At 43.6% G+C, this 26,111-nt stretch overlaps 1 protein-coding gene across 2 annotated transcripts in view; it reads left to right on the forward strand.

Moving 5' to 3' along the window:
• Positions 1 to 26,111, forward strand: part of LOC126349289 (protein rhomboid-like) — a 394,878-nt gene that overhangs the window by 358,383 nt on the left and 10,384 nt on the right. For both annotated transcript variants that reach the window (XM_050002419.1, XM_050002418.1), the window contains one exon: positions 4,572 to 4,672. In XM_050002419.1, the coding sequence (XP_049858376.1) occupies positions 4,572 to 4,672 (101 nt within the window). The remainder of the gene's footprint in view (positions 1 to 4,571; positions 4,673 to 26,111) is intronic.

The following is a 26,111-nucleotide window of genomic DNA, read 5'->3' on the forward strand; positions in this document are numbered from 1 at the left end:
TTAATCAAATGTCGCACTGTTACTCACCAAAATCTTTAGTTTCTTCCCCGCAATGAATTTGCGTTTTGTAACATACTGTGCTTCAGTCATTTATAGTTAAACATGTGTCCTATTTGGACGTTCGTCTCAATGTTCAATCACTGCTTTTAACATTTACATCTACATCTACTTACATACTCCGCTAACCACCACACGGTGCATCGCGGAGGGTACCCTGTACCACTACTAGTCGGTTCCTTTGCAGTTCCACTCATAAACAGAGGGAGGGTTCAAATGGCTCTGAGCACTAAGGGACTTAACACCTGACGTCATCAGTCCCCTAGAACTACTTAAACCTAACTAACCTGAGGACATTACACACATCCACGCGTTAAGCAGGGTTCGAACCTGCGACCGTAGCAGCAGAGCGGTTCCGGACTGAAGCGCCTAGAACCGCTCTGCCACAGCGGCCGGCCAGAGCGAGAGAATAACGACTCTCTACATGCCTCCGTTTCAGCCCTAATTTCTCGAACCTTATCTTCGTGGTCCTTATGCGCAATGTATGCTGACGGCAGTAAAATCGCTCGACAGTCAGCTTCATAGTGTTTCTCGGAAAGAACGTCGCCTTCCCTCCTGATTCCCATTTCAGTTCCCCAAGCATCTTCGTAATACTTATGTGTCGTTTGAATCTACCGGTAGCAAATCTAGTACCCCCCCTCTGAATTGCTTCGATGTCTTCCTTCAATCCGACCTGGTACTGGTCAAAAACACTCGACAGTACTCAAGAATAGGTAGCACCAGAGTCCTATATGCGGTCTCCTTTACAGATAAACTACTGTTTCCTAAAATTCTCCCAATAAACCGAAGTCGACCATTCTCCTTCCCTACCACAATTCTCACATGCTCGTTCCACCTCACATCGCTTTTCAACGTTACGCCCAGATATGTAAATGACTTGAGTGTGTCAAGCAAGACACTAGTAATACTGTATCCGAACATTACGGGCTTGATCTTCCTACTCATCCGCATTAACTTACATTTTTCCTCATTTATGGCTAGCTGCCATTCATCACACCAACTGGCAATTTTGTCTAAGTCGTTTTGTCATTTTTACAGTCACTCAACTTCGACGCCTAACCGTACGCCACAGCATCATCACAATCGCAGAATGCTGCTCTCCCTGTCCGCCACATCATTTATGTATATAGAGGACAACTGCGGTCCTGTCACACTTCCCTGAGGCACTCCTGACGATGCTCTTGTCTCTGATGAACACGAAGCATTGAGGACAACATACTGGGTTCTATTATTTAAGAAGCCTTCGAGCCACTCACCTATCTGTCAACTTATTCTATATGATCGTATCATCGTCAACAGCCTGCAATGTGGCATTGTTTCAAATGCTTTCCGGAATTCTAGAAATATGGAATCTGCCTATTGCCTTCATCCATAGTTCACAGTATATCATGTGACATAACGGCGCCGGCCGGGGTGGCCGAGCGGTTGTAACGCTACAGTTTGAATCCGTGCGACCGCTACGGTCGCAGGTTCGAATCCTGCCTCGGGCATGGATGTATGTGATGTCCTTAGATTAGTTAGGTTTACGTAGTTCTAAGTTCTAGGGGACTGATGACCTCAGAAGTTAAGTCCCATAGTTATTGGTTCTGAGCACTATGGGACTCAACATCTGTGGTCATAAGTCCCATAGAACTTAGAACTTCTTAAACCTAACTAATCTAAGGACATCACATACATCCATGCCCGAGGCAGGATTTGAACCTGCGACCGTAGCGGTCGCGCGGTTCCAGACTGAAGCGCCTAGAAGCGTTCGGCCACTCTGACCGGCAGTAGAGATGAAGAGTAGGCTGAGGGTTTTTATTTCTATACAAATAATATGACTAATGATAACGGTTGTTATATACCCGTCTCGTAAAAATGTATGTGGTAGTTTGTTAAATATTAATTCCATGGTTTTTCCTGTTCATGATGCAAATTATGTAATTTATTTCTACAGTCTCTCGACTGCAATAACATTGTTCGCACTGGTGAAATTTTGGGGAATTATTGCAAACCTGCCTTGTTAAGGAATAATTTTAAGACAAACGACCACACAGAGGCATGCATCAAATATTTCCCTCCTGAAAGTTTTGCCCGTGAAGCTTCTGGCGTCGGAAAGAAGCTGAATCCACATGCTTTACCATGATTTTTTTTTATTTTCCTCCGCATATAGCGCCTAAAGAATAAAGACAAATAAAGTAAGCAATTCAGAGAAATACTGAAGAAAACTACACACAACCTAACATGAAGTGTAAGATGTAGTTTTATCCATATTAAATCCTGGATGATACCGGACGTCATTTCCTGTTATAGTATAAAAAGCCGCCGCATTTATTTTTGAAAAGTCAGCTAAAAACTAAATCCTTCTTGAGAGATTTATATTTTGCATTCCAATCGTGTTGTAGCGGTGTAGCAAATGGCGGTGAGTGCAATAAAAAATACAAAACAGAGGAAGTACTGAAAAAATCCAAACTTGTGTTGCTCTTTCAGCTGGCATACACATCGCAATGATATTGGTCATTCCGTGGATGTTACAGTAATTGTAGTGCAACACATATAATAGTAATACACTAATACACAGGATAGACATAATCGTACTAAGGCTTACAACATGTTGGCGTGCAACTTTCCTGGAGCTTCTACTAGGGTCTCAATAGTATGTAGAACCCGATTCTCCAAATCTGGTGTATGTACAGTCTGCCACCTCCGTGTACTTTCATCTATCTGAAAGGAACCACGATCACACAAACGCGCAAAAAGGGCTTCAAATGTTGTCTGATGTGGTCGGTGTCTGTGAGGGTACTTGTGTTGGTTCAGCCGTGCTGCCTCTCGATCGTTTCTGTCTGCTAGGTCGTACGCAAACACTATCTCGGCTCGTTCCTGACTTGAATACCGTATCATTCTGCTGCTTACAGTACGCTGCGTCAATCTGACAGCCTACAACACAAGGAACACACGCCACGTAGTCAGAGGAACTTTCTTTGTCAGCGGCATCTATGGTGGCAACGACGCATTTCCGGACACATGTTCATAGGACCTTTTTCCCACACAGCTGATCAAGAAACTGTCCTTGCAGTTTGTCGGTTTTATTAATGTTCAGCTGTATAGTGCAGGTATATTAAGTTTATTGAGTACTTATTTGTAATTGTTAAGTGAGCTTTTATGTAAAATACGTTCCTGTCAACAATGGTCAACCTAAAAAAGTTACCTTTAAATCAACTCGCACCAACAATGCTCACGACCCACTGGTCAGAACGTCTAGTGTGTTGATCGGGACACTCTCTCCTAACTCTGTACAAAAATTTGCGACTGCATGCTTTTTCTCCCTAATCGATCTTCTTTGGTCTTCGTCAATTGGGTTATCGTATATTATCTCTTTTTCGCCGAGGCTTACCACTATTTATCTCAAAATTTCGAAAATCTATCACCGTTTTACACTAACTACTTTTCTATGAACGTGTTCTGATGTACTGTATGTATGTATATATACGTTTGTAGATCTTATTGTCCGAAGTATGATCATATGGGACATCTTATGAAATTTGCGACTGGAGTTAGGACTTTTGGATAGGGAGGACGCAGCATGTTATCTTGGATGGAGACTCATCGTCAGATGTAGAAATAACACCAGGTGTGTCCTAGGAAAGTGTGTTGGGATCCTCGCTGTTCATGCTGTATACTAATGACCTTGTAAACAATATTAATAGTAACCTCTGACTTTTTGTAGATGATGCAGTTATCTATAATGAAGAACTTCGGAAAGAAGGTGCATAAATAGTCAGTCAGATCTTGGTAACATATCAAAGTAATGCAACGATTGGCAACCTGCATTAAGTGTACAGAAATGTAACACTGTACACTTCCCAAAAAGAAAAAAATGTAGTATCCTATGATTATAGTATCAGTCTCTACTGGAATCGACCAACTGATACAAATACCCGGGTACAGCAGTTTATGGGGGTATGAAATGGAATGATCACAAGGCTCAGTCGTGGGTAAAGCAGTTGGTAGACTTCAGTTTATTGGTAGAATACTGGGGAAGTGCAATCAGTCTACAAAGGAGAGTGCTTACAAATCACTCGTGCGACCGGCTCTAGAATATTGCTCAAAAGTACGGGAGCCATACCAAGTAGAACTAACAGGAGATACTGAATGTGCACAGTGAAGGGCAGCACGAATGGTCACAGGTTTGTTTGATCCGTGGTAGAGTGTCACAGAGGTACTGAAGGAACTGAACTGGGAGACTCTTGAAGGCAGACCGAGAAAGTCTTGTAACAAAGTTCCAAGTACCGGCTTTAATTGATGGGTTTAGGAGGAGATCACAATAATTACTGCACGCACAAAGCATGCAAGCAATCATTCTACCCGCACTCCATACTTAAATGGAATGGGAAGAAAGCCTAATAACTGGTACTCCCTGCCCTTTACTTCACGCTGGCTTGCAGGATATAGATGTAGATGTAGATCTGGGTGAGGAGCTGTGAGTGTTTGTAGACAAGTGCCACTGCCGCTGCTGACCCAGCGCCGTGTTGCAGGCTCGCTGGGGACCTCGCTGCTCGAGCCCGACCTCTGCATCGAGGGCGCCTCTGCCGGCGTGTACGCGCTGCTCATCTCGCAGCTCGCCAACATCTGGCTGGTGAGTACGCCATCTCACTCGTGTCGTCGACGCCGTCGTACTGAATGCTGTCAAATTCTGTGCTCACAACAACTCGCTTCTCTAAGCCTAGGTAGAATGCCGGAGTGGCCGAGCGGTCCCAGGCGCTACAGTCTGGAACCGCGCGACCGCTACGGTCACAGGTTCGAATCCTGCCTTGGTCATGGATGTGTGTGATGTCCTTAGGTTAGTTAGATTTGAGTAGTTCTAAGTTATAGGGGACTGATGACCTCAGCAGTTAAGTCCCATAGTACTCAGAGCCATTTAAACCGTTTTGAATCTGGGTAGAATGACAACGACGATTGCTTCCCTTTCGGAAAGTGTGGGAAAGTTATCAAACCCACCGAGAAATTAGGACAAAGAAAAATGTTCGGATATAGAACTGGCTTACTATTTCGATCTGTCAGATGGTTTCATGCTCAAGATATCTTTGCTTTCAATGTAATCACTCACATATGTGAGTCGGTCGAAACACTTCAATCGCAATATCCAGTACCGACTTGGATCTGCAAAAAATAAAGTATGTTGCTGACCATTAAAACTGCAACTTCAAGAAGAATAATAAACAACGAAATTTTAATTATTTTACGAATCCTTATAGTAGAAAGAATACATGATTAAAACTGTGATTAAGTGCTAAATTTAACAGGTGAGGATGTGTACCGTGGAACACTTTACAGACTTCCGTCTCTAGTTAGCTCTGTGATAGAGGTTCCATTTGCTTTCTTAACCCGTTACGAAATGATAGCATTCATGTTATGTGTGTTGCGGAATTTTCTTGAAACTACAAAAAGACTGTAAGACAAAAAAATAAAAATAAGTAACGCACCACTAAGGAATTATCCGAATGGGACGAAAATCTGTAGATATAATGTACAGGTATAGACGAACAAATGATTACAGTTTCAGAAAAACTGAATGATTTATTCAAGAGAAAGAGCTGCACAAATGGAGCAAGTCAATAACGCGTTGGTCCACCTCTGACCCTTGTGCAAGCAGTTATTTGGCTTGGGATTGAGTGATTGAGTTGTTCGATGTCCTCCTGAGGGATATCGTCCCAAATTCTGTCCATTTCGCGCATTAGATTGTCAAATTTTAGATTTAATAGCTGGTTGGGGGACCCTTCTCGTAATGCTTCAAATCTTCTCAAGTGGGGAGAAATCAGGGGAAATAGCAGGCCAAGGTTGGGACTGGAAAGCACGAAGAAAAGCAGTAGCGTGTGCGAGCGGGCATTATCTTGCTGTAGGCAAGACGTGCAGGGCAACAAATCAGGACGTAGAATATCGTCGACATACCACTGCCCTGTAAGGGTGCCGCAGATGACGACCAATGGGATCTCGCTTTGAAATGAGATGACACCCCAGACCCCGTCCTAGTTGTCTGGCCGCATGCCGGAAGACAGTCAGGTTTGTATCCCACCGCTATCCGGGGCTTCTCCAGACACGTTTTCGCTGGTCATCTTCGAAGCGGGACTCCTCACTGAAGACAATTCTATTCCAGTGATATTCCATGCCGAGTATGCCCGACACTCCTGCGAGCGGGCTCCTTGGTGTACAACGGTCACTGTAACCGGCGCGAGGGACGCCATGACCTCGGTCCCCTTTCTGCGAGCTGGTTTGCAAGGTATCGTTGTAGATGTCGATGTAGATCTGGATGAGGAGCTGTGAGTGTTTCTAGACAAGTGCCAGCTGCACGTCTCGTCAATGATAATGATGAGTGCTTCTTCCTCGATTGTTCGGTCCTCTCGTTCTGTCGTCTCTCTAAGTCGGCGGCTTCCTTCTTGACAACGTGCTCCGCCATGCTTCACCCTTCCTGCCAATATCGTCGAATACTGGCATAGCTCTATTCAAATGTCGAGCGATTCGCCGATTAGTCCATCCGGCCTCTTTGAGTTCAGCTTCACGTTCTCTTTCAAATTATGACATTTGCGTTTATAGTTCACGTGCCTCATTGCGAATCATAATTACTGTCCACAGGACCACACGGAATGAAATTCGCAAAGACTTTATTGCCTGGTATCGACATGTCCGCTGTTTACTATCATCGCCAACTGTACAGCGAAATTACGCTGCTGCGTCACACATTCGTCTAGCGGCTTCCAAAGATTACAGTATTGCACTTTCCGTCGATACCTGTATGAATATCAATTTCTGACCAGTTTACACAGCTCCTTCGTGATGGGTCGTTTTTTCTTTTTTTGTATATAGTGTATTACACCAAAAAAAAACAAGGATTTTTTTCCATAGGTGAAATACTATTCTGAGGCCAAGTACCGAGGAACAAATATTCTATTCAAATTTTAAAATGTTTCAGTAGAGAAAATTTTGTCGATGCTATTTTTAATAGACGTTTGTAATTTCATTAACTACCGCATACCAATAATCTGCAAGTGAGGTCAAATTTAGAAGTAGTATCATCAAAAATTAGTTACAAGTTAAAAATATTTACAAATAGATCCTATAGGCAACCAACACAAATTTTCACTTTAAAGAGAGGTAAAAAGGTTACCACATCAAAGAAACTCAGTTCATTTGTAAATATCACGTGATCCACGTTAGGAAAACCTTCCGTTTCATGGTACAAGATGGTGCGCGACCATCGATGTTTGGCTTAACCGTCCGGAAGGTATTTAACTAATTTTAAAAATATAATGTATTTGCCGTAGCATGCTCTATCTCACAGGTTCACATAGGCCGGACTGCACCCTAACGGTGTCAAAGGCAGCACGAATACACTGCCACAGTCTCTCCACATCTGGAATGGGCACTGCATACACTATACCTTCGAGATGTTCCCATAACCACAAATCGCACGGGTTTAGATCCGGTGTACGAGCAAGCCATGCAACTGAACCCCTCGTCCGATCCATCCAATTCAGATGCGTCTTGACGATAACGCCAAAGCAGGGTAGGCAAAGTGACCTGCAAGAAACGCCGATAGTTCCGTCCTGTTAAGTGAAGTGGAAAGAAGCCCTCTGTCTCCTCTGGTGGCTAACCTTTTTATGGAGGATTTTGAGGAGAGAGCATTTGAATCAGCGGTTTTGAAACCAACTGTTTTTTGGAGATACGTCGATGATACTTTCATAGTGTGGTCCCACGGAGAAGAAAAGTTGATGGAGTTTTTTCATCATCTTAACTCCATCCATGAGAATATTCTATTTACTATGGAACTGGAGAAAGATGGTTGCCTTCCATTCCTGGATGTTGTGGTTAAACGGAAGAGTGACGGCTCGCTGGGACATTCTGTTTATCGTAAGCCAGCTCACACTGATTTGTACTTGCATTCTTCAAGTTTCCATCGCCCATCCCATACCATGAGTGTACTTAAATCCCTTGTGCACAGAGCATATACGGCGTCGGATGCAGAGAATTTGCCTAAGGAACTTGTACATTTAAGGACGGTGTTCAGAGACAGTGGATACTGGACCTGGGAAATTAATAGCGCCTTTTCAACTAGAGCCAGGAACCGGGAAGTGGATTAAGAGGAGAACGCGCCAGCTTTTCTTCCCTTCTTTGGAAATATCTCCTTCAAAATAGCAAAGATTCTTAATAATTTTCACGTGAAAGTGGTTTTTGGTCCACCTTCTAAAATTTGAATTTGCTGGGATCGGTGAAGGATGATTTGTTCCTGCGGAAGGCGGGAATTTACAAAATATCGTGTCAATGTGGTATGGCCTACAGTGAAAGAGCGTTGTACGGAACATCAGCGTTAACCTCGCCTACTGCAACCCAATAAGTCTGCAGTTGCAGAACATCGTATTACCAATGGACATTCAATGGAGTACGACAAAACTTCGATTTTGGCCAGAGCAACAACTTTTTGGGACTCCATTGTCAAATAATCCGTTTAAATACGCATTGCGGGAAATCGGATGAACTGTGACAGTGGTTACCAATTGAATAACGCGTGGAATCCCGTCATCTCCGAAATTTGCTCGAGAGGAAGACGCCAGAAGACTTCGATAGCTGCTGCCAACGGCAATAACGACGGCAGCTGAGTATTGCAGTTCCACCAGCGAGGGCGCTGTCGTTGGGTGGTCTGGTCCGTCTATCTCCGCGACTGCAACGCATCCGCGGCAGTACCATCTGCGCACTATATAAGACGAAGCGGAGAACGTCTTTGTCAGTCCTCGTTCGGCTCACCTGAAGATGGCTGGCAGGTGTCCAGCTGAAATATCGTGCAATGAAGTTTACGACGACCGGCTGCAAGCCCGAAATCTTTTTGAACAGTTGATTCGCCAGGAAAATTTCAAGTTTTACAACATGAGAGATGGTGATAAAAGCGGTCACACCCCGGCTAGGTATCAACCAAACGAACTTGGAGAAGGCGTCCATCGCTAAGAGAATATACGAATTGACCTTTTTCGTCCGGGGAAGCGGGCCCACATAATCAACAAACACTTTGTCCAACGGATGCTCTTCCCGTTCCGACTACAGCAATCCCCTCGCCAGGGAGCTACTTTGTTTACCCTTCTTACAATCTTGGCATTCTTGACTAAACCTCTAATGTCTTCTCTGAGGTTTTACGAGAGTAAAGATCTAAATGCCCTCCAACTGGAGAGTCGTGGAAGTACAGGAAGACTGGAATAGCTAAGGTTTCTGGGAGACAAATTCTAGCTTCCCCAGACTTACCCCTGTGGTTACACAGAATGCCGTTCTTCAGAAAATAGTCACTGGATTCCTGTCAACCTAATATTTGCTTCCTAAGCCCCCCAACAATGGGTCTTGTTCAGTTTTCAAATTATTAAACAGTTGGGATACCTCAGTAAGGATCATACATACTAGGTGACTGTCCGGCGTTTCCTCATCAAGCTTCTGCTAAGGGCGTCAGCAACCTGATTATCAGATCTATTAACGTGCCAAACCTTAAAATGGAAAGACAAAATGAGGACCGCCTATCTCACGATGGGACGAGCTAGGACCCACCCAAGGGCCTGTTTATCCGTGTCTAGATGACATTCACTGTGTTCGAGATAGAACCGAAATTTTTCCTGGGAAAATAACACAGCTAACGCTTCGCATTCATACACTGAGTAATTGAGCTCAGGTCCCTCCAGACGTCGGGAAGCAAATGCTAACGGACGCCTCATATCTTGACTTCCTGTAAAAGAACTGCGATCACGCCAATGTTGCAAGCGTCAGCCTGGACCACAAATCTTTTCTTAAAGTCAGGTACGGCCAAGACCGGTGGGTTGGCAATCGCAGTTTTAATTCCTTCAAAGGCTGTCTGCTGAGTTTCAGCCCAAACGAATTTATCATTATTTTTGCGTAACAAATATAACAGAGCTGCAAGCTGCCCAAAGTTTGGGACAAATCTGCGGAAATAATTAGCGATCCCTACAAATTGGGCAATCTCCTCTTATTTCGTGGCTCCGGAAAATTCCTCAGCGCCTTAGTGCGTTCCTGATAAATGCTAATTCCGTCCCTGACACCAAGTGACCCAAAAATGATACATGGCGCTTAGCCAAGGGTTTCACAGTCAGCCCCACATCCCGGAGCCTGGATAGCACCTTCTCGATGCGCTCTTAATGCTCTTCAAAGGAGGCACTAAATATGACCACATCGTCCAAATAATTAAAGACGCAATTAAACTTTAAATCGCCTAAAATTTTATCCAATAAACAGGATAAAACCTGTTGACAAACCAAACGAAACCCGGCTGAACTCATATAAATTCCAATCCGTGGCGAAGGCGGTGAGATTCTTAGATTCCTCCTTAAGGGTATCTGGTAATGAGCCTGATTAAGATCTAAGACCGTAAACCAAGATGCTCCAGAGAACAGCGTGAACAGTTGTGGAGATCAGGCAGCGGCACCGATTCCAAGATCACCTTTTTACTGAGAAGCCTGTAATCAACCACAGGTCGGAAATCCTGTTCCTGATCTTTAGGTACTAACAAAGTTGGGGAATCATAGGGGGAGGTGGACGGTCTTATGACTCCGTCTCTTAAGAAGTCCTCAATTTTGAGCAGCAATATCTTTATCTTAGGTGGTGCCAAGCGATATGGAGACTGGCGAACCGGCACGTCATCCATGATACGAAAATGGTGTCTAATGACGTCTCTGACTCCCAGCTTGTCACAAAGTACGTCAGGAAATTCTCCAAAATTTTCACTTCAGTGTTTCCCTTGTTGACAGGAGAGAAGGTCGACCCCAACCAGGCACGTGTTACTGCTGGTATAGCGTCCCATGCCCACATGAACAAAAGGCTATTCCATCGTTGGAAGAAAATTTGAAATAAAAGGTCCGGGTACCAAAATCTAACACCAGTCTAATAAAAACTTGAATGGCCATGAAAATTCACACATGGAAAGATTTCCCCGCACAGAGGTAACTCTTGGCCATCGGCCACTCGACATCTCTCAATCGAGGAACGTACTGGAGATAATCAACTTAAGTGCCTGTATTCAATAAACCACTCGTAATTAAGGAGTTACACAGAGCTGCCTGAATCTAGTAACCCATAGAACGGTTCCTGCCCTACAGCCGCACAAACAAATGGCAAGGTTCGCGTGGTGGCTGCCTGTATACGACTACACCACTCTGTCTCCCAGGATGCGACCCGCCCCCTCCTGGCATCGTTTCTCAGCGCGAGGTTTCCTTGGAACCGGGTATCCTCGTACTAAATGGTCACGTGCGCCGCACCTAAAACAAGCCTCTGATTTCATTGAAGCGCTCGCTCTACCTATCATGCTACCTTCTGGACAGGAGTTAGATAAGTGTTGATGTCCCCAGTTAACTCATTTCGCTGGTTGTCGGCAAAAGACAATTTCTTAACAGAGTTAACAAGTTTCTCTAACTCACGAAGAGTGACCGGACGAGGAAAGAGTGCGCTCCGAGACGTTTTTCAGGCCGCATACCTTCCAAGACATTAGCAACTAAATTCGCCTCGGGAACATCCATATGTAGTGCCGACACTGTCTCACGTACCCGCTCTACATATCCGAACAACGATCAGTGGGAGTTCAGCACTCGAAAATAATATCTACATTCTAGCTCTTTGATCATATGGTCTGACAACTTACGCTCCACGACCGATTGCCTCAGCTGCCCGATCGTCTTACCCTTCTGTAAGGTTTCAGATAGCAGATTACTTAAGTTACCGCACGGTAACGGGTAGAGTGCGAAAACTGCTGCTTGATGGGGATCCTTAATGCATCAGCATGCGACTCAAACTCAACTAGCACCCAAAATACCTGTTGTATATTTTCTAAGGTTTCAATTTACAATTCCCGAATACTATGTAAGAGACAGATCATCTAGTTAGGGAGTCGGGCAAAATATTTGCCAGACCGATCACTTAGACCTCAGGCGACGGATCCACATTCAGTTATTGGATTGTCAGAAACACATTCTATATTATTTGTATCAGCATCACTTTCTAATTCTGCAGCTGCAGTTTGGATTTTCAAATCGAACAAAAGATTATTTAACTGAATGACACGTGCTAACTGCTCAGGGCTCGTTTCTAGAAGTTTAAGATCCGTTACTGAGTTGCCTAGGTGGACTAACTGTGCATAAATGCGCTTCAATTGCCTCACGGTTGGTTGATTATTTTGGAGACAGGAGAGATTTTCTTGTATCTGATTCAATGCTCCATAATAGTCTGTAAATTTTGGCTCACCTCGCCAAACGCGCTAACAGAAACGTAGAGTGGTGTTGCCAACGCAGCCCGTCGCCTGGCTGCCAGCTCTCACACCATAACGTGAACATTTTTTTGCCTAATGCTCAGTTTATACTCGAGCTGATCTCGTTCTAGCTACGAGATACCGGGACATTGACGTGGATCCATGGTGCGGCTGTGGCCAAAAGACAATAATTAGACAATGTCATAAAAGAATAAAGTACAAAATTTAAACTGAAGCAGGTTGCTCTAAATGAAACTCCTGACAACCCTCTGCTAACGCGTCGAAAACCACGCTCTGCTACCAATGATACTGAAACGTCCCCTTTGTAAAATTTATACACGACTGTGCTTAAACTGACACACAATATTTTTAGCGCAACGCAATCTGACTTCCAAAAATCCCTACGAAAGAATGGCCCTGACTAACATTAACCTATACGTTTCACAAATCACTTACCTCACAAAAATCTTCGTTACTCAAGCTACTGCAGTACAGCGAGCGCCACTACTGCCAGCTAGATAAAAGATTCAAACTACTGAAGGCACTAACTACTGATAGGTATAATTAGCAAATGAAAGATTTTAATAGAGAACAAACAATGTATTTACCTTAGTAGTCATAATATATATATATATATATATATATATATATATATATATCAGTTCATGACACCAATTCTTACAAATTTCAAAACTCCGCCATCTCTCTCCCCACGTCCACCACTGCTGGCGGCTCACCTCCAACTGCCCAACGCTACGCGCTGTTAGCATCCAGCTGCCGCTGCCCAACACTACAATGGCAGACAACAATGCAAACTAGCCACAGACTGCGCACAGCACAGCCAGTGATTTTTCATACAGAGCGCTATGTGGCGTTACCAATAAGAAAACCTAAACAGCCTACTTACAATACGTCGTACTTACTGGAATTAAAGAAAACGTCTTAAGCGAGGACTCACAAATATAACTTTCTCTTCACACAACCTGTTTATTTAACAATATATAAACTGTGTTCTACAGATAATCGAAGCATTTACCAATAACATTTTCTTAAACAAAATGAACAAATTTGCAAAATTCGTTTGACCTTAAACCATAAGTTGAATAAGCTTCTAATCTTTGCAAAAGAAATCTGAAGTGCTGTATTGCAAAACAGCAAACAATATGACAATGTTTACAAGATGGCCGGACCTGCAGCCCGCCCGTAACGGTTGAAACAGTGGTGTTTACAACTGCACTGGACACAGTCTGTCTTATTAAATGCCCTTCTGCAACGCACAAAAACTATATAAGCACCACTGATGACAACAGAGATTCAGTTACTCAAAACTTAACTTTTAATTTGAAAGCTGTGTGTCGAAAGGTTAAGATGCGCACCTGTGCTTAAAGGTTATGACAATGATAAGGCTTACTTCAACCAACCTCTTAATTTCAATCAGCAACCAAGGTTCGACTGGATCCTAACCCATCCCTTCAGGCAATTTTATTTTGACTTAAGCACTGGTGAGAGTTGACTGTTAACATTTTCAAACTTAATCTGATTTCCATTTATTCAGACCGCTCTGATGTAACGTCTTAAAACATTACTTGCGAACACTTATTACAAGAGAACTCACTCGACGGAACCACAAGATACGGCTAAAATACACCAATAATGACCCGGTCTTTCACACACAGAAACTAACAGCTTAGAACAGCAGGTTGTTCAGATTATAACTAATGACTGAGAAATGCAGATACAATCAAAGAACCGAACCCGTTAACAGCTAAATCTAACCACAAGGTCCCTGTTTTTGTTTGTCGGCAACCTGTGCCTTATTACAATTGTTCCGGCTGTATTTACTGCCAAGAACTAATTAATTAGCACATTAATGATTGGGTGCAAACCAGAAAATAATAAGGATGGGCAGGTAAACAATGAAACAAATAACCTAGTGGATTACAGAATGTTACTCCCCGTTACCATCAAGTAGTTCCATGGGTCCACGGTGCTTCGCAGCGGCTACTGACTGGTACCGATGAAAGCCAGGTGGAAGTGGGCAGTCAGGCAAGTAGCGGTCGTCCGACACGAATGCTGCCACCCAACCGACGGGATGTCGGCCTGCTGCTTGTAGTGGACTATGACCCTGGTGAAGTGCTCCGGTGTCTTCGCTCTGCGCAGGCCCTTCTTGCACGGCTCCTTCCTTCGGCCGCTCGGACCTCGTGACCACATCTTGTCGCGACCCTACAGCCAATCCCCAAACTTCGTGCCTCTTCCTCGAGCCAGCAAACCCCATATATCGGCAAGCAAAGACCTTATAAGGACACAACCTACAAATACCAGCTCTTCCTCGTAGATATTTTAGCGCCCATAAAGCCCCAACACACCACCACACATAGATATTGGCAATGGGGCCACAAGAGGGGTGGTCGATACTACACGTGAGCCAGTGGGGCCAGACGGAACAGTCTACTAACTGAATGGCGGCACGTCTCAGTCACGCCTGGTTGTCCGGCTGTATGGCGGGCGACAATCAGGTTGGTGACTCAACACTGTTCGGAGCGTCTCGAGACACGTCTTTGGCCTGGAATGTCCTTGGCTGGAACAGAACTGCATTCAGGGTTGAGTCCCATATCGAACTGATCCCAGATGGCTGGCGAGGACGTGTCTGGAGACGCCTCGGAGAGCAGTGGGATACTGATCTGACTGTCGCTCGCCATGTGGCCCAACAACAGGACTGACGGTCTGGGTGCCATTTCATTTCATAACAGGACACCACTGGTTGTCATCCACAGTACCCAAAAAGCACACCGGTACGTCGACGATATTCCACGCCCCGTTTTGTTGTCCGTCATGGAAAGCCATCCTGGGTTTACATTACAGCAAAATAATGCCCGCTCGCACATGGCGAGAGTTTCTATTACTTGTCTTGGCGCTTGTCCAAGCCTCCCTTGCCCATCATTGTCATCAGTTCTCTCTCAAACTGAGAACGTTTGGAGGTTTATGGGCAGGGCCCTCCAACCATATCGAGATTTTCACGATCTAACGCTCAAATTAGACAGAATTTAGCACAATATCCCTCAAGAGGACATTCAACAACTCAGTTAATCAATGCCAAGCCATATACCTACTTGCATAAGGACTGGAGGTGGAGCCACGCGTTATTGACTTATTCAATTTATGGAACTTTTACTCATGAATAAATTATCCTGTTTTTCTGAAACTGTAATAATTTGTTTGTCTGCAAAGTACATCACGTCTACCGATTTCCGTCCCGTTCGGAAATCCTTCGTGATGCGGCGTTTTTTTATCTTTTTAAAGAGTGCATTCATTAAAATTCTTACAATAAATCTAAACCTGGTATTTGCTTTTCCTACAGTTAGTTTTATGTGGTCATTCAACTTTAGGTCCCTCCGGATGATTCCTTCTATGTACTTTACAATTGCTACAGTTTCCAGCGATTTATCGCCAACTGTGTAATCGAACAGTAATGGATCTCGAGTTTTGCGAACTCATGTAGTAAAAGTGGAACGTTATGACGGCGAGCTCTGAGAGTAACTTGGTGCTGTTACGCTGTGTAATGCTCTACCGTTTCCTGTTAAGTGGCTGAGTACCTCAGGACAGAAGTTAGCGCGTCTACACGGTGGCAGTGCTCGGACCGCGGGTGCGTTAGAGGTTAACTGGGTCTCGTTTATCCTTTTCCCCTTGTTCCCAGAGAGGCGGCATTCTTAAGCGCTACCGTAAGAGCAAAGGCTAATACAACTTCCCCACGAGTGGTGGTCCCCCGTTGATACTGGAAAGTTATTCCCCGTTCTCGTTTCGACATGTTACTGTTTGTATAATCGCAAATTGCGAACATTTACTCTTAACCCAGTACTGCAGTATCATACGCTACATTGGGTTATGTTAACCTATTTACAAATAAATCGATACTTTTCTCCGCTACTTCTCTCGTCATTTTCAGCCAACTCTGTAATGCTTTTATCTGGCATCTCCTGGTGCTGTGGGACCAGAGGCCATATGATGAACACACGTAGCGTCAAACAGCTACTGAACCCGCAGTGTGATACTGCTGAAATAACCGCCTTAAAGAATTTCAAAACATTAACTCTTGTTTTCTCAAGAAAATAGGTACTTGCAAGAAAATGAAACAATATTGAGAATGCAGTGCAGAGAACATTTTTCACGGATCCCCTATTTCATGTTTTCTTTCAAATTGTCAAATAACGTCAAAATATTATACTTTTTCCCGCAACAGCATTTACTTTTCACTGTTGACACAATTTACACTGAAGCGCCAAAGAAACTGGTATAGGCATACATATTCATATACAGAGATAAGCAAACAGGCAGAATACGTAGCTGTGGTCGGCAACGCCTAAGCCCGACAACAAGTGCCTGGCGCAGTTGTTAGATCGGTTACCGCTACTGCAATGCCAGGTTATCAAGATTTAAGTCAGCTTGAACGTGGTGTTATAGTCTGCGCAGGAGCGATGGGTCACAGCAGCTTCGAGGTAGCGATGCAATGGTGATTTTCCCGCACAACCAGTTCACGAGTGTCCCGTGAATATCAGGAATCCGGTAAAACATCAAATCTCCGACATCACTGCGGCCGGAAAAAGATCCTGCAAGAACGGGACCAATGACGACTGAAGAGACTCGTTCAACGTGACAGAAGTGCAATCGTTCCGCAAATTGCTGCATATTTCAATGCTCGCCCGTCAAGTGTCAGTGTGCGAACCATTCAACGAAACATCATCGATATGGGCTTCCAGAGCGGCACAAAGCTTTACGCCTCGCCTGGGTCCGTCAATACCGACACTGGACTGTTGATGACTGGAAACATGTTGCCTGTCCGGACGAGTCGCGGTTCAAATTGTATGGAGCGGATGGAAGTGTACGGATATGGAGACAACCTCATGAAACCGTGAATCCTGTATGTCAGCAGCGGACTATTCAAGTTGGTAGAGGCTCAGTACTGGTATGGGACGTACGCAGTTGGAGTGATATGTGACCTCTCATAGGTCTAGAGAAGACTCTGACGGGTGACACGTACGTTAGCATCCCGTCTGATCACCTGCGTCCATTCATGTCCATTGTGCAATGGACAATTCCAGCAGAACAATGCGACACCCCACACGTCCATAATTGCTACAGAGTGGCTCCAGGAACACTCTTCTGGGTTTAAACACTTCCGCTAGCCACCAAACTCCCCAGACATGAACATTATTGAGCATATCTGGGATAGGTGCTGTTCAGAAGAGATCTTCGCCCATCGTACTCTTACGGATTTACGGACAGCCCTGCAGGATTCATGAATTCCCTTCAGCAGTACTTCAGATATTAGTCTGGCCCATACAAGTCTTATTGCACCACTTCTGAGTTCTCACCGCGGCCATGCACGATATTAGGCAGGTGTGCCAGTTTCTTTAGCTCTTCACTGACATTAAACTCCTTTTTATCTATTTCTTTTCTCGTTTATGAGCAAATACTGTAAAACGAAAATTAATTTTTTGTTTTGAAGTATTTGACCTCTTTTGCGAGATAAAACTTATGAAAATACAGGGCTGTTGAAAGAGAAGGAACAGATTTCAAACATTTATTGTTTCTACACTGCAATTCCAACGTTTCTGGATGGTACTCTCTAATGAGGTCCGACGTTATCTGAATGATACCATTACAGGACGTTGGATTGGAAGAGGAGGAGCAAAAGATACCTTCATCGCCGATGGTCTCCCAGGTCTCCAGACTTCACATCTTGTGGGTTTTGCCAACGGAGTTACGTAAAAGACAGCACTTTTATGCTTCCCTATATTTGACACTCTTGAAAGTTTGCGACATCGAATCATTGAACCTATGAATTCGATAACAATAGACTATCTGCTTCGTGTGTGGCAGGAAATGACCCACCGTTTTGATATATGTCGTGTAACACATGGTGCTCACATTGAATGCACAAAAATGTGAACTTTTCCCTGGAACGTTGGAATTAGGTTTCTATCTTTTGTAGTTTGGAAACAATAAATGTTTGAAATCTGTGCCTTGTTTTTTAATAGCCCTGTAATTTCAAGGTCTTCTGAAATCTTCGCAGTGAGACACTGAAAAATAGCAAACCAACAAAGATTAAGAAATAACACGAGTGAGCGCCGCGAGAATAGGATAACTTCCCATGACAGCAGATGACTTAAGGAACCTGGGTGATGAAGTGTGTGAGTCCCGCCATTTGAAAAGCATTGTGAAATGTTTTGACTCCCACATTCGTGACATCCAATGTGGATCGATCTCATGCCTCTTTTAAAAATGAGTGTCTCTCTTGCCTCAGTTGCTTACTTGTGGAAAGTGAGTCTACAATAGCGTCACTGCGGTGTTATTCCCGTACCAAGACTCACCTGTAAGGAGTCGTCGTTTTTACTTGCACGTTGGCGTCAAAATTGTGTATGTTGGCTGAGTGCTATCTGCTGTGCACTTTGACACCTGAACAGTAAATGTGAGGATAGAGCAATCACTTGCTGCAAAAGGTAGACCATAGTCACAGAATTAAAGAAATAGCGGTGGTACTAGAATTTAAAAACAAAACCAATGCCATAATGAATGATCTTGACAAAGGTCGTACGACAAATTCTCCATACTAATGAGAACTGAAAGAATGGGAAAATTCTCGTCCAAACATTTCAATTGATATTCTTGCGACCGTACATTCTCGTTGCCACCGCTGCCAGCAGTCATGTATGGTGGCTACATTCCTACCAAGTCTTTCTGCAGTATCACAAAGGAACATCCAGCTGCTCGTAGCGCTACTACACGACGTCGCTCAAACTCAGTGTGGTGTTGATGACGCCGTCCTTGTCCCCTTGAAGGTATTCTTGACGAACTTCAAGTCACCACGTCCAGTCTCAAAGGTAATTAACGCTCACGACCGGTGCAGCGTGCCCTTAAAGCAAACCTATTTGCATCCTCGTAGTGGCGTTACTAGCGCCGCACTTACGCGACCGGCGCGAAGTTTGAAAAGTCGCTTTCTTTGAAATGTAGAAACACGCCTACCAACTATTTTATGTCGCAGAACTCCTCTTTGGTGTTGTGATATTTTTACATCAATGTAGAAAGGACGAAAATAGTTCAGTTCGTCCTTTTACACGCTCAGATGTGACGTTATGTAAGCAAATTCATTGTTACAAACCACATTACAGCTGAATAGGCATTTTTAAAACTTTATTTCCCGTTTGTCCATTTTCAAGAGATTTCACATGGTGTTACTGCATTACTTTTGCTTTGAAACGGGAGTTTCTCAACCATTCAGAATTTTTCTGTTTCGAATTTTTTATGTCATTGCAAGCCTAACATTCTCGAATGATATCAGTTATCTCAAAAGCCCTTATTTTAAAGGTTAAACAATCCGCTTATTTTACACTGGTGTGCAAAATTTAAAGTACGAAAGTACTCGTAACTTTCGCGTAACGTTTTACTGCCAAGTAACATGTCTTGATTAAACTTGGAGCATACATGCAAAGAACTGCTACACTAAAGTACAAAAGGTAACTGAAAGAAACACTCAATGGGACGAACAGAAGTAACACTTTTATTCAAAGACAATAATTACACTACTGGCCTTTAAAAATGCTACACCAAGAAGAAAAGCAGATGATTAACGGGTATTCATTGGACAAATATATTATACTACAACTGACATGTGATTACATTTTCACGCAATTTGGTTGCATACATCCTGAGAAATCAGTACCCAGAACAACCACCTCTGGTCGTAATAACGGCCTTGATACGCCTGGGCATTGAGTCAAACAGAACTTGGATAGCGCGTACATGTACAGCTGCCCATACAACTTCAACACGATACCACAGGTCATCAAGAGTAGTGACTGGCGTATTGTGACAAGCCAGTTGCTCGGCCACCATTGACCAGACGTTTTCAATTGGTGAGAGATCTGGAGAATGTGCTGGCCAGGGCAGCAGTCGAACATTTTCTGTATTCAGAAAGGCCCATACAGGACCTGCAACATGCGGTCGTGCATTTTCCTGCTGAAATGTAGGGTTTCGCAGCGATCGAATGAAGAGTAGAGCCACGGCTCGTAACACATCTGAAATGTAACGTCCACTGTTCAAAGTGCCGTCAGTGCGAACAAGAGGTGACCGAGACGTGTAACCAATGGCACTCCATACCGTCACGCCGGGTGGTACGCCAGTATGGCGATGACGAATACACTATTCCAATGTGCGTTCACCGCGATGTCGCCAAACACGGATGAGACCATCAGGGTGTAGTAAACAGAACCCGGATTCATCCGAAAAAGTGACGTTTTGCCATTTGTGCATCCAGGTTCGTCGTTGAGAACACCATCGCAGGCACTCCTGTCTCTGATGCAGCATCAAGGGTAACCGCATCCATGGTCTCCGAGCTGATAGTCCATGCTCCTGCAAACGTCGTCGAGCTGTTCGTGAAGATGGTTGTTGTCTTGCAAAACGTCCCCATCTGTTGACACAGGGATCGAGACGTGGCTGCACGATCCGTTACAGCCATGCTCATAAGACGCCTGTCATCTCGAATGCTAGTGATACGAGGCCGTTGGGATTCAGCACGGCGTTCTGTATTTCCCTCCTGAACCCACCGATTCCATATTGTGCTAACAGTCATTGGATCTCGACCAACGCTAGCAATAATGTCGCAATACGATAAACCGCAATAGCGATAGGCTACAATCCGACCTTAATCGAAGTCGGGAACGTGTTGGTACGCATTCTCCTCCTTACACGAGGCATCACAACTACGTTTCAGCAGGCAACGCTGGCAACTGCTGTTTGTGTATGATAAATCGGTTGGAAAGTTTCGTCATGTCAGCACGTTGTGTGAATGCTCTGAAAAGCTAATCATTTTCATATCACAGCATCTTCTTAATGTCGGTTAAATTTTCCGTCTGTAGCACGTCAGGTTCGTGGTGTAGCATTTTTAACGGCCAGTAGTGTATCATAGACCCCTGGAAATTCCAAGAGCGGGGCATGGTTCTTAAAAGGGTGTGTGACCATCATGGACGGAAATTGGTGCTCTGCAACGTACTCCCTTGCTGGTCGCAAAGTAGGTTTGGGGCTCTTGTGTTATGGAGTTCCATTCTTTCACCAGTGCCATTTCTGACAGCTGAATGGTCGTCGGTACATGTGGACGTGGCCCAGAGCATCCCCGAAGTGCTCGAGGTGTTCAAGCCAGGGGAATGAGCAGGACTGTCCATTCGCCGAATGTCTGCCTGTTCCCAGCGTTCCTCCGCCTGTGCTGTTCGATCTAGTTGCGCATTGTTATCCGTAAAAATGAAGTCAGGGCCAAATACACCCCTGAAAAACACTCTTGGGAAAGGAGTGCAGTGTCTCAATAACGCTGACGGTTGAGTGTACCGTGTTCAAAGATTTGGAGGTCAGTACGCCCACGCAACGCTATGCCTCCACGCGTCATAACATTTGGACCGATCGCGCTCGACAGTGCTAGATGTACCATGATACGGCGAGAGGAAATGCAGCAGGAGTGTCCACGGTGTTGTATGAAGACTCTTCCTGCCGAACTACTTCACACTAACTAGTCTTCAATATTTGCCCCCAGAAACCAGGACAGTGCCTCACCCTGTAATGAGCATGGAACCTTCTAGTGTTGCCCGATCAATTCCACGTACGTAATGTTTCGTGATTCTTAAGCCGAGCATTAGCAGTGATTCAATAGGCTGTCTTTGAAATTCGACCAGGCGGCTTTCTCTTTCGTTCTTATACTGCATTGTATGATTGTTTCAATAACACACTTCAAGAGTTGTTAAAATACACGGTTTTCAAAAAAAGAAAAAAATACTGAAGAGGCAAGTGCAGTTCTAAATAAATGCCTACAGCACAAAAATAATATACTATCATTTTTGCAAACTGCCTTTAGGTACAAATGGTGCGGTTCTAGGCGCTTCAGTCGGGAACTGCGAGACCGCTACGGTCGCAGGTTCGAATCCTGCCTCGGGCATGGATGTGTGTGATTTCCTTAGGTTAGTTAGGTTTAAGTAGTTCTAAGTTCTAGGGGACTGATAACCTCAGATGTTAAGTCTCATAGTGCTCAGAGCCATTAGAACCATTTTCCTTCTTTACTGAAACAAATCTTTCCTGCTGTGAACTTCTTTCGGGGACATACAAACAATCATCGTCAGTTCAACGCTTTTCTTGAAGTAACTGATTCCGAATTTTGTGACTTGCCTTATCATACAGCACCGAGAGCCGTCAGCCGATAAAGTCCTATTTCGTTTTTACAAGCACCCAACGAAGTAGCCATTTTTCTCAATGAAAGTAATAGCTTTGACGCCTGGATCTCAGATCCTACCTCGCTGTCAAAGTTGTAGTTGTTTGGTAGGCATCACAAACCGTACCATGTAACTGAACTCGAAACTTCAGGGAATGCATAACCTATAGAATCATCAAGGAATTTCACAAAAAGCTGTCATTGTTGTAGCACCACTGGAAAGAGAAAACTTTACTCATTTTCACTGTTTCAAATTGTTTTGTGCTACAGTCACAGAAGGTGTCAACCTTTATTTTCCAAAAAACATATTTCTGGCTTGAAGAAGCAACTTTTTGGAGAGATTTTTAGATATTGACAGAAATTAAAGTGACATTCTTCTATTCCAGAATCTGTTTCATTGGAATCTCGATGGTGTGCCAGTTGAAGTGCAGCTGGAACTCGTAGATTTGTGATCCGGTGACTTGTTGAAAGAGAAGCACAGTGCACGAAAACTTGTCGAATTTTACTGCTACTTACTTAATGTCGAGTTTCCGAAACTTAGTATGTTAAAATACATTGATGAAAATAAATCGCAACCTCAAGAAGGAGTTTCGTGAGGTAGAAGAAAGATGGTAGGCGTGTTTCTACATCTCAAAGATAACGTCTGTTCAAATTTCACACTATTCGCCTGAGACTGGCACTAGTTGCGCCACTATGTTTGCTTTAAGTACACGTTGTAACGGCCGTCAGGGTTGGCTACCTTTGAGATTGGATACGGTGACTTAACTAACATTAATCATGCTTTTAAGGATGCCAAAGATGCTATTCTCAACACCGCACTGAGTGTCAATGAGGTCCTGTAATAGGGCTACGAGAATCTTTATATTCCTACTGTGATACTGTAGAAAGACTTGGCAGGAAGTAGGAACTGTACATGGTTGCTAGCTGTGGTGACCATGAGAATGTACGGCCGCAAGAAGACAGGGGTTCCGGTCGACTACGTGACACTACTAGAGGGAAGGCCTTAGCGTTCCGTGTGTTGTTCTGGCACATTGCACTGAATCTGCCATCTGCAGCAGCAATTTGAGCAGCAGTTGAAACCACAGCGACACAACGAAGTTTTTTATTTTTAATTTTTTTATTCAGTCTTTTGACTGTTTTTATGCGACCCGCCACGAATTACTTTCCTGTCCAACTTCTTCATCTCAGAGTATCCTTTGCAACCTACGTCCTCAATTACTTGCTGGATGTACTCCAATCTCTGTCTTCCTCTCCAGTTTTTGCCCTCTACAACTCCCTCTAGTACCATCGAAGTCACTCCCAGATGTCTTAACAGGTGTCCTATCATCCTGTCCCGTCTCCTTGTCTGTGTTTTCCACATATCCCTTTCCTCTCCGATTCTGCGTAGAACCTCCTCGTTCCTTACCTTATCAGTCCGCCTAATTTTCAACATTCGTTTGTAGTATCACATCTCAAACGCTTCGATTCTCTTCTGTTCAACTACCATACAATGCTGTGATCAAAACCTATATTCGCAGAAAATCTTTCCTCAACTTAAGGCCTGTGGTTCACACTAGTGGACTTCTCTCGGCCGGGGATGCCCTTTTTGCCAGTGTTAGTCTGCTTTTGAAGCCCTCCTTGCTCCATCCGTCATTGATTATTTTGCTGCCCGGTAGCTACTTCGTAAACTAAAATTTTTGAAAACATTATCAGCGATCTTTAGAATTAAAATTTAAAGATTAAAAACAGTCTTGATCGCAACTTTTTATTTTTATTGGAGTGACCGGTTTCGATTATATTTAAGAACCATCTTCAGACTCTGAAAAAACGTATTACCAGATAGAGGGATCGTTATGATAGTAAGAATAAATAACAAAATGTAGAACTAATTAATAAATATACCCAGAACGGTGAGTGGACTCCGTGGTGCAAGTTGCGCCGACCCTCGACGCTGGAATAACTGCTAATCGGACAATGAGAGAACGGTTATTAAATAGGCTTGGTCACGCCCACCGTCCTGAGTGTGGCATCGCTGTTAGCCAATCAGAAAGACATCTATGATTGGGTAAGCACAAGAAGTAGATTAAAAAGTGTTTTATAGTTAAATTACATCGTAACATTATTATAAATGATTATTCGTCATAAAATATAAACTACAAAGGTTACTTGATTTAAGTTCAGCTAGAAGTATGCTGCCCTCTAACGTCTATTCTGCGAAGATCCACCAAAGGTTGTTAAATAGACAGGGAGACGCTACTCGCAAAGATAAATCGAAGGTTGCCGTGGAAAAGGCGTCCTAGTCCGAGGTAGCAGTTTACAGTGCTGTCAGAGATTACAATAGGCGATGACCAACGGCCTCCGTCGATATAACATGTTGGAAATAACTAAAAAGTGAGTTATATTATATCGTAACATCACGTAAGTCCCATTATTCGTCATTAAGTATAAACTGTTAAGGTTAGAAATTGAAGATCAGCTAAAAGTACGCTGTCGTCTAACGTCAATTCTTTAAACGATGCATCAAAGGTTGCTATACCGATAGTGAGACCGTGCTAGCGGAGGTACTTCGAGAGTTTTCAGGGAAACGGCTTCCTATTCCGATGCTGCAATCTACAGAGCTGTCAAAGATCGCTATAGATGAAGACCAACGTCCTCTGTCGCTATAACATGTTGGAAATAACTTTATGTGATGGTGGTTTTAACGGTCATTACAATGAGTGCGTGAGGAGGCAGTCTTCACATTAGTGCATAGTGAACGACATAGATATTATAGAGTAGCATAAAGTTACAATATGCGGGTTCTATTCCATCTAGTATTGACTACTAAAAAGTTAAAAAGTAGAATCATGATGCTATTAGATAGAATGGTGGCAATATTCGTTTACAGTAAGGGAAATAATCCCGTAATCAGAGATAGTTGACACAAATATGTGACATAAACGTTACGTTACGTATAGCATTTAGAGGATAGAACCTCTATAACCAGGAGACCATTAGCAATATAGGAAAAATGGGGCATTATTTGCTAGAATTGACATATAGTAAATCCAAGTTTGTATTTACGTCTATTGTACTTTCTTCCTTTATCGATCAGCTGAAGTATTTCTTCTGTTACCCATGGTATCTTAGAAGTTACCTTCTTTGTACCTATGTTTTTCCTTCTAGCTTCTGTGATTGCCCTATTTAGTTTTTAGAGATGCCAGTCCTCTTCAGTTGTACTGCCTACTGATCTTTCCTTACTGCTGTATCTATAGCTTTAGAGAACTTCAATCGTATCTCATCACTCCTTAGTACTTCTGTATGTATCCTACTTCTTTGCGTATTGATTCTTCCTGACTGATCTCTTAAGCTTCAACCTACTACTCACCTTCTTCATTTTGATCTAAGTCTATATCTACTCCTGCGTACGCCTTATAACCCAGTATCTGATTTCGGAATATGTTGTGATTCTTGAACGGAATATTCACTGTTACTTCCTGAACGGAATGTTACAAATCAGTTACTTCAAGGACATCTCCGAGCCACTTGGTGTACGTCAGTGGAGTCAAGCAAGAGCTCATCGAAGGGCAG

This window comes from Schistocerca gregaria, chromosome 1 (genome assembly GCF_023897955.1).
Source record: "Schistocerca gregaria isolate iqSchGreg1 chromosome 1, iqSchGreg1.2, whole genome shotgun sequence".
Classification (NCBI taxonomy): domain Eukaryota; kingdom Metazoa; phylum Arthropoda; class Insecta; order Orthoptera; family Acrididae; genus Schistocerca; species Schistocerca gregaria.